The sequence below is a fragment of the Symphalangus syndactylus genome, chromosome 10 (genome assembly GCF_028878055.3).
Source record: "Symphalangus syndactylus isolate Jambi chromosome 10, NHGRI_mSymSyn1-v2.1_pri, whole genome shotgun sequence".
NCBI classification, from domain to species: Eukaryota; Metazoa; Chordata; class Mammalia; order Primates; family Hylobatidae; genus Symphalangus; species Symphalangus syndactylus.
In genome coordinates this window covers 74416782-74436617 of record NC_072432.2, presented here as the reverse complement: position 1 = coordinate 74436617, position 19836 = coordinate 74416782, and the positions used below count along the sequence as shown (strand labels likewise).

The 19836-nt window shown below is 32.6% G+C and overlaps 1 protein-coding gene across 8 annotated transcripts in view; it reads right to left on the bottom strand.

Annotated features, from left to right (window-relative positions):
- Positions 1-19836, bottom strand: part of EPHA5 (EPH receptor A5) — a 364565-nt gene that overhangs the window by 51984 nt on the left and 292745 nt on the right. For 6 of the 8 annotated variants that reach the window (XM_055297460.2, XM_055297461.2, XM_055297464.2 and 3 more), the window contains one exon: positions 5616-5681. The exons of the other annotated variants lie outside the window; for them this stretch is intronic. In XM_055297460.2, coding sequence (XP_055153435.1) covers positions 5616-5681 — 66 coding nt within the window. The remainder of the gene's footprint in view (positions 1-5615; positions 5682-19836) is intronic. 8 annotated transcript variants of the gene reach the window in all.

The following is a 19836-nucleotide window of genomic DNA, read 5'->3' as shown; positions in this document are numbered from 1 at the left end:
TAAATATAGCAGTGACCTTACGGTTTATTTAGAAATCAACCCATTTTCTCCCATGCTTTTTCTAAGGATTTGGATAATACATTTCTGATACTATTAATGCTGATCTTAAAAATTTGGTTGCAGTTATAATAACAAATTTGGATATTTAAGAATTTCATAATATATGAAATAAAAAATATTTATGTAGAGATGGACAGCCAATGAATAACTTAGTTCTTGAGTATAAATTTGGGACTTGATAATGAATTTGGGATATGAATGTCAAGAATTTCAGAGTACCAAGTAATGTACACAAGCAGTACTTTATAAATAGCACTCTTGCGACCAATGAGGAAAAATAAGTGAATAGAATAGCCAAAACAGAGTGTAAATCCTTGCAAAACAATAGCCTCCATACTATCAGATCTTTGCATTGCTTTAACCTATGGAAATATACGCTAAATAATTTTTTTCACCTTAATTTAAATAACGTAGAGTGGAACACAATAGGGGAAGAAGTGGTTTTGCACTTTATTTATTTAAAAGAGTGAGCATATGCAGTGTCTAGCTCAGAAATGGATACTCCTGTATTGTTTCTCTATTTTCCAGATTGATTAAGAGATGCTTTTCCTATACATTGAAGCAAAAATATTCAAAAAGCAACAAATTACAGTGAACATTAATATCTACATGAGATGAGAAAAAATAAACTCTTAGTTTAGCCTCATTTAAAGCCACATTTCTTCACATATGCACACTCACTTGTTCTGACATAACAAGGACCTCAACCATTGCATAATGTTGTATATAAACGACAGTATATAAAGAATTTTATATACTGCTGGAAACTTGAAAGGAATAATACTGGTTTTTAGAAAATACTTTGAATGTTTCACTTTGGGATTTTCTCCAACTGACAAAGATAGGTTTAATAAAAGCTCAGCTAACTTATCCTCATAAAATAAATAAGCATATGAACATTAAGTTATTAATGTATCTAATAAAAACTGAACATTGATTAAATTTTGTTTTATGAGCCAGTATTCTTCAATAAGAATGCAGATGAATAGTACTAAAATGGGGCACTGGATATTTAGGCAGTCCTGCTAGCAAAACCGTGGGAGTTATTTATATTTTCCTCGTTTATAATACTAGAATATTGGGATTTTGAGTTCTTCATAGATAGATTTAAGTTAGACAAAAAGTGCAACTAATCTATTTTTACTTACTAAATATTTTCAGATATACTGATTAAGAGGAATTTACTTATTTAGAAAAACATACTTCATTGGATAGGGGAATGATGGAAGATTATACCACACAAAATGAGAAAACAATTTTCTGAGTTCTTATCTCACATTTGATCAAGGGTGCTAACAACCCTATGATTAATGCCATGTGAGAAGCTAAATTATATCTTATTTGATGTTTTATATGTCACTTTGTATCTTCAAATTCTATAAAACAAAGAATTTTAAAACTCTTAGAATAAATCTCCCAAAATATTATACATATGAAATTGTAAATCTCTCATTAATAAATTCTTCAAATCCTTTTAAAATTAGCTATAATAGGAAAATCCAAACAATTTCAAATTCTTCAAAATATGCAAATATAAATTATACACTATTCTCTCTGTTGAATTCCATTGTAACTGACAGAATTTTGATATAACACTATCTTTAATAAAGTGTGACCTATGAAAATTAAGTCTCCCTGTTTTTTAAAAGTTTTATTCTAATGCTAGACTACGTAACTTCCTATTAATTTTTAACTGTTTCATGGATGCCACTATTGGATTTCTCAATCTGAGGAGGCCCAGTTAATATCTCCTGTAGTCTAAAGTTTCATAGTTATTTTAAAAAATTGATAGTTTGGAGCAGTTCATGATTATATTTTGCTTAGCAAGCCTTCAAATGAAATTTAATATACTCTATAAACATGTCAAACAACACCCCCATCTGCCTACCACAAAGCACTTTAAATGGAGTTCTAGAATTATTACAAAGAGATGGTTATATTCTTTATGCCACTTTCGTGCTGTATAAAAGGGAAGAGTACTTCCACACTCCCCCCAGCAGATATCTTATAAAGATAAATAAAATAATTAACTTAAAGTGTGTATGAAAATAAAAATTTTCTCATTTCACATTTCAAGAAACAGAGTTAATATAGAGAAAGAAAAATGTATTGAAAAATTAGGGTACTAGTTAATGTTTCAAAGACATCCTGATCCTTTGGCCAGAGAAATTTGTTTCGTTTGGATTTTGTTTTTAATCTCTGAATTGTATGTCTGAATTATGAGATACACTACAGTTCATTTATTATGTCTCTGATTTAAAATATTTTTAAAATTAAAAAAGTCTTTTAAAATAAAGTTTATTATCTACAGATCACATAATAGGTAAATGCATAAAATAAGAATTTAACATCTCTATTTTCAAAATAGTGACTGCTTTTCCCTTGCCACTTAAATCCCTCAGAGGATGTAGTAAATAATATGAAGACACTGAAAAGCATGAAACCCAATGAATGAAGAAAATAATCTGACTCATTTGAATTTAAGAAATGCAAAAAATGGCTACTTTGGGACTATGGGATATTTTAGATGGATTTATAATAAGTGTTATGCTATCAATACACATTGGTTTCTGTAAGCAGAAACACAGATGAATATTTGGGGATAAAGGGTAACATTAGAAAGTACAGACATTATTACATTAAAACCATCAACTCAAAATTGGTTGTTTATAAAAATAGATTTTCTTTTTGAGAAGTAAAACTATGATTAGAACGTTAAGCTGGTTGAGATGACAATAAAGGCAATGGCAACTTAAACAATACCTTTGCTAAAAATGTGGGCAGCCTTGGGGATATGGAGCTTAAACTTTAGGCATCCGAGTTTCATTCAGAAATAGTAGAGAAATGGCTTTTATCACTGGGTAGATTTCAGTCAAAGCAGGGAGAACATTTGGAATATTACATTATGTTTATGAATGCCACAACAAAGCAAGCAGGCAACTATACTGATGCAAATAATTTGAGATAAAAGGATTTAAAAAGGCAACATGTAATTACAAATATCGTCTTATAAATGGCACACCATGTATTTTTTAAATGATGGATGTGGTTTCCTGGTGGGAAATATGATAGATTAAAAATCAGAATCTCAGAGCCTTGCAAAAGTGTCCACACGATGGAATTGCTGAGCCAAGAATCGAGATGAACGGTTTCGAAACCATGTTCTTTGGAAACCTAAATTTCCACACATTATCCAGGGTATTTCTAAGAGTCAATGCATTTACAATGGCCAGTTTTAATGTATATGTATCATATTATATTAAAGTCAAAACTAACCACATATATTTTCATGAGTGATCTTTCAAGACATGAAAAACAAGGGAATTCTAAGATTAAAAATGTCTACACATTTCTGTTCTACAGCTGCAAATGTGTCTGTTAACAAATGATGATAATAGAATGTTTTTGAAAATTCGTGACATGGTGACTGGAAATGCTGGCATGATGAGACATGCAAAATTAGGTGACAGGATTTCAGATTTCTTAGTATTTTACTGACTCTCCTAGATAAATGATTCTTCTCAGCTCTTAATATTTATTAGATAAGGTTGTTTTCTTCCTAGTGCTTTAATCTAAACAAATGCCATCCTTAACAGAAAATTTGTAGTAACTTGAAATTATAAAAGAAACTTCACAAAATATAGCATTAAAGCATTTTTAGTTCTGATTCCTACCCAGTAAAAATCTTGGACAACTTTTTTCTTGTTTATATAAGCTCAGTTAAAGTTTGTTTCTTTGGCTTTAATTTGTTTTATTTCACCAAGAACATATTTTTTAATATTTCCAGCTTTTCCAAGAGTCTTTCCATGAAGACTGGTAGCATTTTGCTGAGTGCCCAAATGCATTTGTGGCTAAATCTTTTTTTTTTTTTTTTTTTTTTTTTACCAACACACACACAGGCAAATACTGCACATATACAAACAAACTCACTGCCTTCACAATTTCTAACATTATTGGATGAAAGATATTGTCATCTTCAGTTTACTGGTGTGTTCTTTGTAAAATAAGAATTCTGTCCTTCTATTTTCCTTCTTTTCTTCTATTTGTTTTATAAACCACCTGAAGCCAAAAATACAGTAGAAAAAGATACTATCTTTTTAAATCAAAAACTTCAATCTGGCTAAAGCTAGCCTTTTCCAATACTTTCAAAGCCATGGACTCATAAATGTTCACACTTCCATTGAAGCATTTTTGAGATGTAGTTCAAGGTAAGGCATCAATATCAATGTTCTTTTCTAAGTTGTAAATTCTGCTTATTCTGCTTCAGAGATAATTTATCTATGTTAACAACTATAATTGACACTAAAGTAGAATAGACAATTCAATGACCATTTTTAGTTTTTCATAGCACAGAAACACACACACACACACACACACACAGTATAAAGCCAAACTTTATACTATAGCTTTTGCCAGATTTTAGTTTGTATTTGGTTTGACACTGAAGTCCCATGCTCATAAGAATTTCCCGTGTTATTTGGAACAAATCTTTACCTTCATATTAAACTTTAAAACTTTCTCCAAATTCAAAATTTTTAGGAAATTGACAAAAATATTTCTAATTTACATCATTCTGTGTTTGTTCACTCTCTCTTCTTCTCAGATCATTGGCAGCCATTCCACCACTTCTCATTTGCACATCTATATACACTCATTCACACACAATGTTTTAAGCAACAAAAATTACTTTATACCTAGAGAATACATCTAACAATTTAAAAAGCCCCTAGGAAACTCTATAGTTCTCTAATATGCATTAGAAATCTTTTCTTGGCAAATTCTGACTACCAATGACACTGGGTACAATAGTGCAAGGATTTAGGCTATTTAGTCTAGAAATAAATTATCTGGAGTATATCACTTTTCACAAAGTAGCTCCCATTGTGAAGGAGTTCCAATACATCTGTGAATAATCATAACCCCAGATGTATATTTAGGATTTGTATTTACAAATAAGAGTATGCCATTTGGACACTGATTGAAAAATGTGCATATTTTCTACTTTATTGACATCAAAGTGAGAATATCACTTCTAATATCTGTAATAATTCAAGCTTAATATAATTAGGTAAACCATTTGAAATTACATGTATCTTTGTTTTCCAGTGCCACATGTATTCACAATGATATGACAATAGAAGATCCAAGTTATATTGTGGTCATTCCATGGTTTTGGGAAACAGAAAAGGTGATTTTGCCTTGACAGAAGTAGCATTCTACTTCCACGTGTGACATGATTTTTAATTCATGGAACAACAAAAACGGTGACATGTTAAATGTAGAACATAGAACTATAATCTCATAACTCCCTAGTTTAAATCAGGACCACAGTAAAAGCCTCAGAAGAGATGTATGAATGCTTGACATAGGGATGAAGTGCCATATGTATAATATTTATTTGAAATAATCCATTGTGAAATCACTTGTTAGGATTCACTTTGGGAAGCCAGCTTTATTCTACTCAAATGTACACAAATGGAGAAAGAAAAGGAATGCCAACGGTAATACATATAGGTGGACATCACATAGGAGTGAAAGTGGGAGGGAACACTAACCATATTAGGCTTGGATGGGCAACAGCGCACAGGGAAGAAGCCCTCCCACAGCCACATTCGCAGCAACTGAAAAGCAAACAAGAGAGCCCAAGATAAGGAAGAGATCCCACTCCCTTAAATATAGCATAAAGACACTATGAATTTACTCAGGTGTCTGCTTTCCTTTTCAAAATCAGAAACCTCTAAATGCATACAATTAATTTTTTTCCACCGTGCCTTTCAAATTAAGAAGCATTTTATGGATTTAAGAAACATAGAGTTGTAGTGAATTGTTATTTTGATTTGGCTTACAATGGTTATCCAGTAGGAAATGTCATGAGCCAATATATTTGAATTAATTGTATGCAATTAATATAGACATATAAATAAAGACGTAAGCCCATTTTAATATATCTCTCCTCAGAAATTCCCTCAAAATTTACATCGGAAGAAATCCTCAGTAGCCCTTTAAATACATGTTTCGCACATTACCTACAACCTTGCAAAGAGTATAAAGACGTTCTCATGTGACCCACTGATTTCTTATGCCTGTGGTATTACTTATCATAGCCTATTGAAAATGTTAGGCTAACATAACTTCCCAAATCACTTATTGAAGCCTACCAATTTAATTTTACATTTCCAGATTCAAAAGCTTTATCTCCAGATATATATTTTCAGAGCAGTTGCTATATAAAAAAGCAAACTACACAGAATACATGCATTTTTCCAGATATTGCAACACTCAAGATTCTTTTAATTTTTCCACATATTCATAGTAATAAATCCAGGAAATACAAAGTAAACTATTTTATAAAATGCACTTTATTGATAGAAAACATGTAAACTGACGGCATAATAAAAGACATGTTATTTAGTGCTTCAATGCATTCAATTCTAAGTGTTTTTTAAATGAATAGCATTCACAGTGACCTCAACGGAACTATAATGTGAGTTCAGTAGAGATACGATATACCAGCAGGTCCAGGCTTTCATTTTAAATCTGTTTTGAACTTTCATTTCTAGAAATGTATCTATTCTATTTTATAACAAAAAAAGTAAACAAAACATAAACTTCCAATAAATTTGCAAACACTAATGAAGACAGATGATTATTTCCAAATAAAATTCCAATGGAATTTTTATATATTTTCTTTTGTAGCACTGACAATATTTTAATTTGTAGTACTACTAAATGTCTGAGGATTTGACTGCTGTCACTAAAATGAAATTCTAATAAAAAATTGCTACATAACATTTTTTCCAATTTGTCTATTTATTATATTTTAAAGAATATGCCAAATCATTATTTTCACTGTAGAGATATTGAGAGTCAGAGTTACAGTATATCAGATTATTAAAACAATCAAAGAGTAGTTAATACATCTGTAAAGTATTTTGGCAGATCTTGATATACTTCTTTACAATAACACCTATTGCATTAATGTCTCCAACAATTACTAAAACTTTATATAAGTTAACTTTCCTACCACTTCTGCCTCATTGCAGCACTCAGATTAGCGGTTGGCAAACTAGTGTTGGGTGGCGCAGACACGTAAGGTACCACAAGATGGCGACAGTTCCGGGTTCTTCCTCCCTCTCCACACCTGACGCAATGTTAAACCCGCCAAGAAAGACCCAATAAGACCCAAAGGACTATAAATCATGCTGCTATAAAGACACATGCACACGTATGTTTATTGCAGCACTATTCACAATAGCAAAGAGTTGGAACCAACCCAAATGTCCAACAATGATAGACTGGATTAAGAAAATGTGGCACATATACACCATGGAATACTATGCAGCCATAAAAAATGATGAGTTCGTGTCCTTTGTAGGGACATGGATGAAACTGGAAAACATCATTCTCAGTAAACTATCGCAAGGACAAAAAACCAAACACCGCATATTCTCACTCATAGGTGGGAATTGAACAATGAGAACTCATGGACACAGGAAGGGGAACATCACACTCTGGGGACTGTTGTGGGGTGGGGGGAGGGGGGAGGGACAGCATTAGGAGATATACCTAATGCTAAATGACGAGTTAATGGGTGCAGGAAATCAACATGGCACATGGATACATATGTAACAAACCTGCACATTGTGCACATGTACCCTAAAACCCTAAAGTATAATAAAAAAAAAAAAAAAAAGAAAATAACACCTCCCGCTCCCCCCGCTCATCCCCAGGCCCGCCCCCCCAGACCCAATCATCGATACCCACGTAGCCCTAAGGGATATAAATATCCCATCCCAACAGCACTCTCTCTCTGTGCGACCTGACCCGACTGTGCTAATAAGGATCTCTTGACTGCGTTTGGCGTGCTCTGGGTCTGCCTTTACTCTTTCACAGAGCAAGGGCCAAATCCAGTTCACTACTTGTTTTTGTAAATATAATTTTATTGGAACAGTCACTGCTTGCTGTTTATGGCTTCTTTAGTGCTACTGTGGCAGAGTTGAGGAGTTGGGGCAGAGAATGTATGAGCTTACAAAGCCTAAATCAAATATCTGACCCTTTAAAAACTGATTGCCCTCCTTTGTTAGACTGCTAGTTTTCTGAGATGAGAATGACTGCTCTTGTTTGCTTGTTAGTCTTTCTTTCTTTCTTTCTTTATTTCTTTCTTTCTTTCTTTCTTCTTTCTTTCTTTTTTTTTTTTTTTTTCTGTATGGTTTAAACACAATGACACTTGTAAGCAGTCAATGTTTTACCATAATTGGTATTAACTAATAATAAAATTACCTCAATTTACTGATATCTACTAATATAGAAAGTCTGCAGATACGGGGTCATTTCAAACAGCAGTTTCAACCCAACAAAAAAAAATGAACAATTATTGGTTGTTAACAAATGTATCCAACTGTTTCTTAATGAGGAAAAAAAGATGCCATTTCCTAATAAAGTACAAATATCCTTTTAGTTGAAAGTGTGCACAGTTTATAAATTCATAGAGAATTGTGCATGGGAAAACAATAACTGCACCGTGATTGGCTATTATCTCATAGGATTGGTCTAACACTTGGTCAGTGAACTAAATGTGTTAAGAAACACATAAACAATTCCAAAAACAATAACATTTTATAAAGTTACCTTAATTAAAAAAATAAGCTTTGTGTCTTATGAATAAGTATGCACACACACACACATACACTCACACGGAATTCACTATAACACCAAATCCGAGAATCTAAACCAACTTACGTATCATTAGAATTCTACTTTATAATTTCAATAAAATTTGATTTAAAAACCTAGAACAATATAAAATTAAATAATTTTACTTCTATTTTACTGTATTTGTTTTAAGGTGACATAAAAATTGCTTTAGATAATTTGGTTAACCTTTCCTATTTAGGTTGACAGCTATAAAATAGTGACAAAAATAGATATTTTTCTCATAGGTTTTGTGAAAATAAAGTGAGAGAATACACATATTTTACTTTGATCAGTGTCTGATATGTCAAATATTTTGGAGGAAAAGTGTTAGCTATTACTCTTAATTTTATCATAATCGATGTGACAGAATAGATTCTCATTGGCTCAGAGTAATTTATATTTTTCATAATTGATATGACATTACTAGACTAAATATTTTTATGCATAATAGAACTAAATAAAAATTACATTCAGATTAACTAATATAAATACATAATGGCCAATACAATTTAAAACATCATTTCCACAAAATACATTTTCTAAGGATTTGGTGATTAGATAATACTGTGCATTAATATTAAGAAAACTAAAACTGAAGTTACTTTTCTATGAACATCTGAAGTTTAATAATGGCCCCCAAATAAACTTTTAAAATAATTTCTGAAGACGCTTTCACAGTAACAGCTTGACATCAGATGGTATAAAAACCATATTTTTCCCTCAACCAATAAATACGCAGATAAGTACAGGTTAATGCTTAGAAGCCTCAGAGATGATTTAGAAATAGAAACCAAAATGTGCTAGAAATAGCAAGCAATCTTATCTGTGAGCTCTGATTCAACACAGTCTACATCTGTGTTCCCATCGGTGTTTAGTACCTAGAACGCTGTACATAACTGCATGCAGCTATAACAAGATTGTTTTAATCCAAGTTTAAAATAGCTTAGCTCCTTTTGGCTTATAATAAAAAACTGTAGATCTTTGTTTTAACAAGATATTTCCATTTGTCCTTCAGCAGATTAAAATATGATAGCATAATCTTTTCAGACCCAAAGAAGATTCAAATAAAATTACTTTAGCCAGCTCTTACACAGAGTTGATCAATATAGGTATGAAGTTTGTCTTTGTAAGTATGATAACCTCCCTCCTATGGAAGCAAGGTGATCTTTCCTCTAGGGAAGGAATTCTCAAAGATACTAGAACAGAGAAGCAAGACTGCAGGCTATGGATAAAGTATGACTTAAATTCTTAAACAAGAGATCATAGAATTGGATAAGAAAAACACTAAGATGTCAACAGATAAATGAGAAAAAAGCAAGAAGAGTAATTTCACAAATGAAGTACTTGAATTACATAGAAAATATTTTTATTTTACTTGTAACAAAGGAAGAAAACTAAAAGGCTGCATCATTTTCCTCTTTTAAATTAAATTAACAACAAACGATGATATTCAGTGTTGGAGAAAACAGAATGGAGCTAGTGTTCTTGTGTGTGGCGAGTGACACTGAAAAGTGGTACCAACCCTTCAGAAAACAATATTCCAAACCTATCAAAAAGCAATAAAATGTTCTCATGCTGTGGCCCTATTGTTTCACAAAATGGTTAGATCATGGGGTTTGTAGTCAAACTAGAAGCAGTCTTGAATATATGCATTACTAGATGCATAGCTTTGAAAAATCTAGTCACTGATGAAATGAGATAATAAAACCTACACCACACAGGGTTGCCTTGAAGAATGAGTTTGATCATATATGTCAAGCTCTCTGTACTGTGTGGGGCTCACAGTCAGCACTTAGAAAGTTTTTAAGTGATATTACTATAATAAGACAGTCTTAGGGCAAAGAGTGAGCTATACTATTTTCATGTATATTATTTGTAGTATACATAAGGCTGAGCATCGATTTTAAAGCAACTAAATGATAAAATATTTGCTCAGTAAACCAAAGTATATATGTGGAGTCTATGAAGCAATTAATGTAAATATGCTATAATATTAAATTTTTTAAAATTAGGTAAAAATCAGTGTGAAGAAAAGTAAAATGATGGCATAGGCATACGTCAAATGTGTAAGAGACATTGTGCTGAAATGTTACATTAATTGCATTATGGAAAAATTTTTGGTTCACCCTGATTTCATTTTTTAAAAGTTGTACTTAATCATTTCAAAAAAAATTTAAACAAATCTAATAATGATACTTATTGCAATATATTTCATTAAAGGCCATGAGTTTGTAAATGATTAAAAAGAATTTAAACACATAGCTAATATTAACCAAATAACACTGAATAAATTGTTCACTTGTAATTAACACTACAATGTTAATAGTTTTATACATTTCTTAAAATATTTCAGGATGCAAAACTGCATAGTACTAAATGTGTTTCCACCAAATTTATATGTTGAAGTCTTGACCTCAAAAGTGATGATTTCACGAGGTAGGGCATTTGGAAGTTGATAAGATCATAAGTGCCCAGCCCTCTTGAATGAGGTCAGTTTTCTTATCAAACAGGTTTGAGGGAATTCCCTTGCCCCTTCCCTCCATATAAAGACACAGCAAGAAGGCAACCTTCAGCAAGGTGGTAAGAGAGCCCTCACTAGGAATCAAAGAGGCACGCACCTTCAACATTAAAATATCAATACCTTAAAAATACTTGGTGACCCAAACTCTACCACATTATTTAAATGCATGTTTTAAATAGAGATTAAATCACATAAATGACTGAGGTGCACCTTAAATAAATTATGCACTTATCATGAATTTCTTTGAAAAATCCTGGAAATTGTACAAATCTAAGTGTCTTCTGTGCAGCCATTCATCTTAAGGAAAAAGTCAAAAACACAAACAAACAAAAACTAATTCACATTAACATTGTAATCAGACACTCTCCTTATTTCTTACTCTAAAAAAACCTATTAGGACCTAGAAATATCAAACTAAATGAAAGCAGAAAAAAACTTGAGGTGAGACATATTTAGAAATCACTTCAATTATTTTTTTTCAAGCTATACTTTAATAATGACTCTGTGTTTTTACTTCATTTCATTATTCTAATGGGCCAGAGATCATCATAAAACATTAAGTTCTTCCTCCAGGAATGCCACAGGTAAAGGAATTGATTCAATTAGCAAATGTTATTTATTAAACGTGTTAGATACAATTTGCTTATTCCAATATATATTTGAACTCAAAATAAATTTTATCAAATATTAACCAACTTTCGTAAACTTTTTGCTGCAGTAGAAGATACAGTCATTCTCATTATTAGTAAACATTTACTGAAAATCTATATGCTATTCTTTAAGAGTGAAGAAATTATATAACAACAGTTCTCTACTCATGTGTAATACAGTGGTTCCAAACCTGGCTACAGATTAGAATCAACGAGGAAGCTTAAAAACAAAAGTCCAGGCCTTACAATAATTAAATCAGAACATCTTGATTGTGGAACTCAAACATCATTATTTTTCAAAATCTGTAAGTTGATTCTAAATTTTCTCCAGGTTGAGAAACACTGATCCAAGAGGTACTCTATAAATACGTATTGTATTGAATTGATGTGTATTATAATAGTTCTTTGGGAATTTACTTAATGAATAAAAGGGAAAGGCTTGTAATTAGCATATTAATAGCCTGCATGTAAGTAGAAACTTCAAAAGCGCCTGGAGGTGCTTAAAAATAATACGTTCTTTGGTAAGTATGTATATCTATAGAGAGATTATATATAATTAAACATAATTTATATCTACATCATATGTATGCAAATTATATACAAAATTTATATATATAAATTATATGCATATAAAGCATTAAAAACATCTATATCATATATATGATATGAAGACTTCAATAATGATGTATATACATCATGATGTATATATGATATATAGACACACACACATACATTAATCAGGTCCAATTCCATTAAGAAAATTAAAGTCAGGTGTAGTTTCTTCTTTGCTCTCCCAATTAATATTTCCAATAATTATGAAAGGCCTGGACATAATATTAGTGACAACAATAACAGGTTAGAAAGAGTTATGTCCACTCCTAAAAATCTTTCCTGTGTTTCTTGCAGAACAAAACCACAATCACCACTGCTACCACCATTATCACTTTCACTGCTACTGGTAAAAACAAAGCAAGAAAAGAAATATTAAGAAACGCTATTTTTATCATTGGGATGATGGATTTTATTGAGCTCACTGTAGAGTGCATATCCTATTTTAGAAGACTTCAATAATGCCCTGGTCATAATATTGGCCAATCTGAAGGAGTAATGGCATCTTCCTACCAACTTATTATAAATCAGTGACTCAGACACTTGGACATCTCTTCTAATATTTGTTTAAAAGTAAGAAAATGGGTGGGGGGAAGTAAAGATGTGGTTTCAAAATTCTTGAATGCCTTCTCAGTGATTCATAATATAAAAAATATGTATGATATGAATCATGTATGCCATATTCCCATTTGAAGCCACAATAAAAACTAAACAATATGAAACACTATCATATTCTGGAAAAATGTAATTTTTTACAAAGAAAATCTTGCATGTGTATGATGTGCATGTGCATGTAAAAATTAACTTCCTTATTTTTCAAAAATCGGTTTGTATACAAGAAAGTTCCTGCCATTAATGAGTCAGGAAGGAATGGAAGACAAGATTGTGCAGGGACACAGGAGAGGCTGTGGAAGGCCAAATAGATTGGGCTAAAGAGTCACAGGAAACTGGACATGCCATATGCACTCATACCTATGCGCCTTTTTCCATCATACTCTCTCAACCATCTCTAGTAAAATTTATCTTCACCCTCAAGGTGTAGTTCAAATCTACCACTCCCCTATCAATATTTCTGTATTCATTTAAGCAGAGATAATTTTACACTCTATTCTCACATTGATTTCTTCTCAATTTGTTCCAGATACTCACAATCTATAGCAACTGGTCCAAGAAGTCAAATCATAACCTTTGTAGCAATCAGACCAAATGGCTAGAACTTAATAACCGCAAACTTCCCTAATTTTTGGTCCCTATTTCCAATTTAGGATCAAACAAAGGAAGCCAAATCACCTGGGATGCCCTGATTTTAGGTAGCCCACTTCCAGTTTCACTATGCCAACAACCTCCAAATCTAGGCCTAACTGAAGCCTTCTCTTTTTCCCCATTATTATGCTATCCTGCCTGCCTTTGGGTCTCTACCAAATGCATGTGATGTTGGCTAATCCTCTTCTGTAGTAAGCTATGGAAAAAATGCTCTGTGTTTGTTCTCAGCTGGGTGATTTCAGCTTATTTCCACAGAAGAGATAATCTTTACTAGTTCAATAAAAGGAAAATATATGGATTCATCTTTGTAATCAACGACCATCTTATTTCTGTTCTAGCATAATAATAGTGTTGATATACAACATACTGAATCATGTTTCTTACTCCTGCAGAACGATGCCTACACTGAGCAAACATCAATTACCTCCATTTCTAGAAGCCTAAATTTGCTAAGCTTCTTCCACTGAGCTCTTCCTCTCCCAGTCATTTCACAGCTGAAACACGTCTGTCTCGGGTGCCTCTTAGAAAAGAACGTAGGATTATCATGATGAACCTATTTGTGCTCAGCTATTTTAGGTTTTAAATTATTTTGAGAAAAGTAGAGAGAAAATTTGAAAGCAGATAAAGTTGCAAATAAGTGACGCTGTTTTTGCCAGCTCAAATAAATAACATTTATAAACACAGCTTTGAAAGTAGTTTTAAATACTCATTTAATGAAAAAATAACGTCAATTAAAAATATGAGTGGCTCGAAAAAAGAAGAAAATGAGTAAAAGAAAGAAGTCAAATATGTACATTTTTTAGCTCTCTCCATTATGTCTGTCTAGTATTTTTCTAAAATTGAATCACATCTATCAGCATGAAACTTTTAAGGTGGAAAAATCAGAAAGACGAAGCTTTCCATTTAATTATGTCTCTCTCAAATAATAAAAGCAATTGCGGCAATATACTGAAATTACCAAAACTCAAGGAATGTGTGTATTTTGTGATAAACTTATTGTGATAATTGAACATACTCTAGAATGACTTAAGAGGAAGCTAAATGTCACATTTTCATATCACACTATTTAAATTCCATGCAACTACATTCTGTTTTTATTAGTATTGATCAGTAGCATTAAAATCACATATTATAATAGTTGCCATAATTATTTAAAATTAAATATTGTACTGGTGATAAATGTGAAATATTTAATACATTGTATACTTAACAGTGATTAATTATGGTTACAATTGCTTTATACATTGACTTGTGTATAAATGTATGTGTGTGATTATATTCACAAAAATGTACCTTTATAAAATATTTGTAATTGTGACTATATATGATCTCCAACAGGAATTTACCTGACCAAACATTGAAAAATATTTTAATATTATAATATTTATACTTATGTAATACTGATAAAAATCAGACAGATTAATAGAATGGCTTTCACAGCCCAGAGCCAGCAGAGACAAAATAATACCCATGTAGATGCTTATTTCGTACATGCTACGTGTAGAAACCTGTAAGATTTTTGGAGCAGAGTGAAAACCACTGTGGAATACTCACATAAGTCTTTGGAAAATATCAATTTAAATCCCCACGTACACAAAATTAACATTTTAAAGACTTTTTTAAATCCCATGCAAAATAAACATTACTAAAACACAAAATTTGACACTTTCAATAATATGGCTCTGCTCTGTGAAGTGCTACAATCCCACTAGCTTTAATGGGTAAAGAGCCTGTTCATGCAATTTGCAAAACAGATGTTAAAACAGATAATGACTATACTTTTTGCTTATAAGTGAATGATCTCATTAAATCTAAAAATAAAAATAAATTTAATTATAAATGCACAGCTATTTTTCTCCTATTAAATAAGCAACGATGTTCTAGATTGTGAACTACCAATATCATGTACCACTGAGGGGAATGCTAATTGCTACAGTAGTTCAGAAGGGCCATTTGTCAATATGTATGAACAATCTTAAAAATATTCATATGCATTGACCCTTACTTTGAATTTAAGAATGTGTTCTAAGGACATTAATGACAGAAATAGTAAAATACAAAACAAGCACACACAGAGGCACACAAAATCTTCCTCTCAAACAATAACAATTATACACACACAGAGAGAGCAAAACATTCATGACAAAGATCAAATATTAGCATACCTAACAGACACTAAATTTTTGATTTTAAAATATTTTTAATTGCTCATATCAATTTTATACTGTTAAGTAAAGAAAAACAAAACTACCAATTAAAAATTCAACTGCACAAAAGATATCTTAAATATATATGGCAAAATATCAATACTGTTTGCTTCTGGTGGTATGATTAACTTTCTTTCTGAATTTTGTCTTTTACGTTCTTTGTAATTTAAAATAGGAATTAAGAAATGCATATCTAAATAAAAATAGCAGCTTAGTAAGAAATTAGGGCAATTGACTTAACTCTGCCAACTTTGTAACCTGCAATGTAAAAAAAAAAAAAAAAGGCTGAAACTTATAGGAAACGGAAGAAACAAGACTTCTTGGTAATGTTGGCAAATTGGGGCATTCATCTAAGGACGTGGCCATTAATCTAACCTCTAAGAATATGTTGGAACATAGCTAGAGTGATCCAGGTGCAATCTGAGCACTTGGAGTCTACAGAGACACAATGCAGTGGGGGCGGGGGTTGGGTGGTAAGTGGAAGCAGGATTGATAGTGATTTTCGCCTTAGGACATTTGGTTTATACTGAGATGATCCCCTAAAAGACTTCCAAGCTGGGTTATTTCAGAGTCCTCCTTGGAGCTGGGGGCGCTGTCCAAAGGCTTGGAGACACTGGAGCAGGATCCAGTCACCTTGGGTTTGGAAACTGATAGGAACAAATGGGCTAACTGCACAAGCTCCATTCAGATATTTGAGATATACAGAAGTTCCTTCTCATTTCAATTTATTGGATGAAGATTTAGAAGCCCCAAGGCTTAGGCAGAAAGATACAGGGTGGTAAAATGCACATCTACTTATATTTTAAAGTAGGTTTTTCCCTATTGGGGCTGAAAAGCAACAGTATACACTAGCACAGGTTTGAAATGATTAATAATACATCATTAAGGCTTAAAAAAGAGCCTTACCCTGGCCCACTGCTTCCCAAATTACTAGAGAAGAGGTAAATCCAAAAGACTGCAATATGTACATTTGGAACAGGTAGAACAGGGCTAGGTCAGGAAAAGTCAGATTATCAACAACACAACAAATCATTAAGAGGTTCCTATGTATTACAGAAAGCATGGAAGTCATACAAATGTAGAATACTGGTTTATTACATACTTGTCCATCTAAATTCCTATGTAAATAATTTTAATTCACTTATCATGTAAATATTGAATTGATGCTAATTTGATGATTCCTTGTTGGATTTTTAGATCATCTTTGGTATAATTACATAGAAATTAATGATTTAAGTGGCTGAATTTCATCTTTAAGGTTGTCTGAGGAAGACTGGACCTCTAAATTGGTAATTCCTTATATTTTTCCTTGCAGCAGATTAGGAAAATCAGAATACTTGCGCAGGCTTAATGTGTATATTGCTTAAATAGTTATACTGAACTTTGCATCCTTAAAAATATAGCATTGTGGTGCTGGCATATCCAAAAATCTCTTAAACAACATTAGCTTTGCAGATTTTTGGTAAAATTCCAGTATATCTAGGAAAAATTAATATTAATATAAAAAGTACTTGACTTCATCTTATATTCTTTAATGCTTCTGAAAATTCAACTCTTTTCTCTGTAATTGCACATTATGATTATCTTTTACATTGTATGTGTAATATTTCTCCATATTTTGAAACAGGTTTCTCTTTGTATTAAACACTAAGAATATTAATAAATGTATTAAACAATTGAATTAAATGATTAAACAATCAAAGCTACATGACTTCAATTGAAATTCAACATAGATAATAGATTATTTGGTCTTTAATGTTGGCAGGATCTGTGCATTATCTATGGAGAGGATCAGTTTAAACAAAGGCTACTCAATTTGCTTCAGGAAAAATCAAGGGGAATAGGCATAGCAATATCAGAGAAGCACTAGGATTCTCCAACATCAGAGGCATTGAGAACTATTGGAGGTAGGCAAGAGGTACTTGTGAGGTACATGGGACTATTTGAATCTATGGAATTGTCTGTCTGGAGGGACACTAAAGAAGAATTACAAAGTTGGTCTGAACACAGCCTAGAAAAAACTTGGGAAACAGAGGTTTTCCCCAATTAATTTCCACAGAGAAATAAAACCTTGCCAACTTGATGGAATCTTGCCTTCTGGATGGAAGTAGGGGTGTAGTAAGCAGGAAAAAAAAAACTACACTAAACTTTCAACTATATTTCTTGGCTTTCATTGCCTTTCAACCTATCAATCTATCCTGGTCCAAGAGTACTCTATTTTTTATATATTTTTTCTGTCTGTATATTATGATATTTTGACATCTTGAAAACCTCTCTGGCTGGGGAAAGACTGCCCCTCTCATGGCTAGCCAGTTCCTAGAAGTAGCAAAGTACTTAGCCTACAGCATGTATTTGAGATGCAAACTAACCAATCTGGAGCAATACCTTTTCTAACCTCCCATTAACTTCAGGAGGCAATATTCCCCTGCCTTAATAACCCCCAGGCCTAGGTTCCAGGCAACTAGAGACCTCTTCTATAAGCCCAAAGTTTGCCAGAATTATTCAAACTAGCCAATCTACTTTCACATAGAAACACCAACAAAGGCTCTCTCCTAGACTTTCCCCTCACTCCTGTCTTCTTCCTCCTGACCAAAGTCTGGTGTTTCTCTGATGGCCCTGCATGACATGCCATATCTTCTGTTTCTAGGACCTGTGAGTATAATAAACTTTGTTTTCCTATGCCTCTTCTGTGTTTCTTCCTGTGGCCATATCTTACTAACCATCACTTAGATGAACACAGGGCAAGAACTCAACAAACAGCAACCATCATGGGTATGCAGATTCCAGTGCCCAATCTTGCACACAGGAAGAAATGATAATATGTTTTCAAAACAACAACAAGGAAGAGTCCCAAAATAACAACAAAATTAACTGAGACTGTTATCTATAACAATGATGGCTAAAACACAGTGTGACAATGAAAGCAGACATAACTAATATTTAATACATAAAAGTATGCCATTTTTCTACGAGATTAAAACATTAGAGGAGAAAAAAGTAATGAGAGAAACAAGGAGTAAGAGACAGTAAGGGAATTTTGGTAAGCAAAATAATTGGTGTATTAGTTTGTTTTCATACTGCTATAAAGAACTGCTGGAGACTGGGTAATTTATAAGAGAAAGTGGGTGGAGAGGCCTCAGGAAACTTACAATCCTGAATCATTGTGGAGGGGGAAGCAAGGGACGTTTTTCATAAGGCAGCAAGAAGGAGAAGTGCCAAGCAAAGTGGCAAGAGCACATTATAAAACTATTAGTTCTTGTAAGAACTCACTCAGGATCATGAGAACAACATAGGGGAAACTGCCCCCATGATTCAATTACCTCCACCTGGTCTCTCCTTTGACACGAGGTGATTACAGGGATTATAATTCAAGATGAGATTTGGGTGGGGACACAAAGCCTAACCATATCAATTGAAATATAATATGCTTTTTATCACTATAACTATCACAGCCATCAGCAGTATACAAAGTCAGTCCTTCCAAATGGCATAATAAAGAATTCAGCTGCTTGAGATTGAGTTAGAAACATTTTCTTTTTTTCCTGGTTCATGTAAGACCTTAAAAGCACAGATCTTGAACAAATGTGGCTTTTAGTTGATGTTTAAAATCATCTGAGACACTTTGATTCATTTTTCAACAATGAGTATACTTCCAGACATGGCTCAGGAAATTAACTGATTTTTTTGTTGAATAGATGTTCTAGCCTTTGGCATAGGGCAGTGCTATTGATTTTCACTGTGGAGCTGGGTATCAGGTTCCTGTGAAAGGCTGTGTTATTGTGGGTTCTGAGAGATGTGTAAAATTCCCAGAAACCTAGGAGGGTCTTCTGCC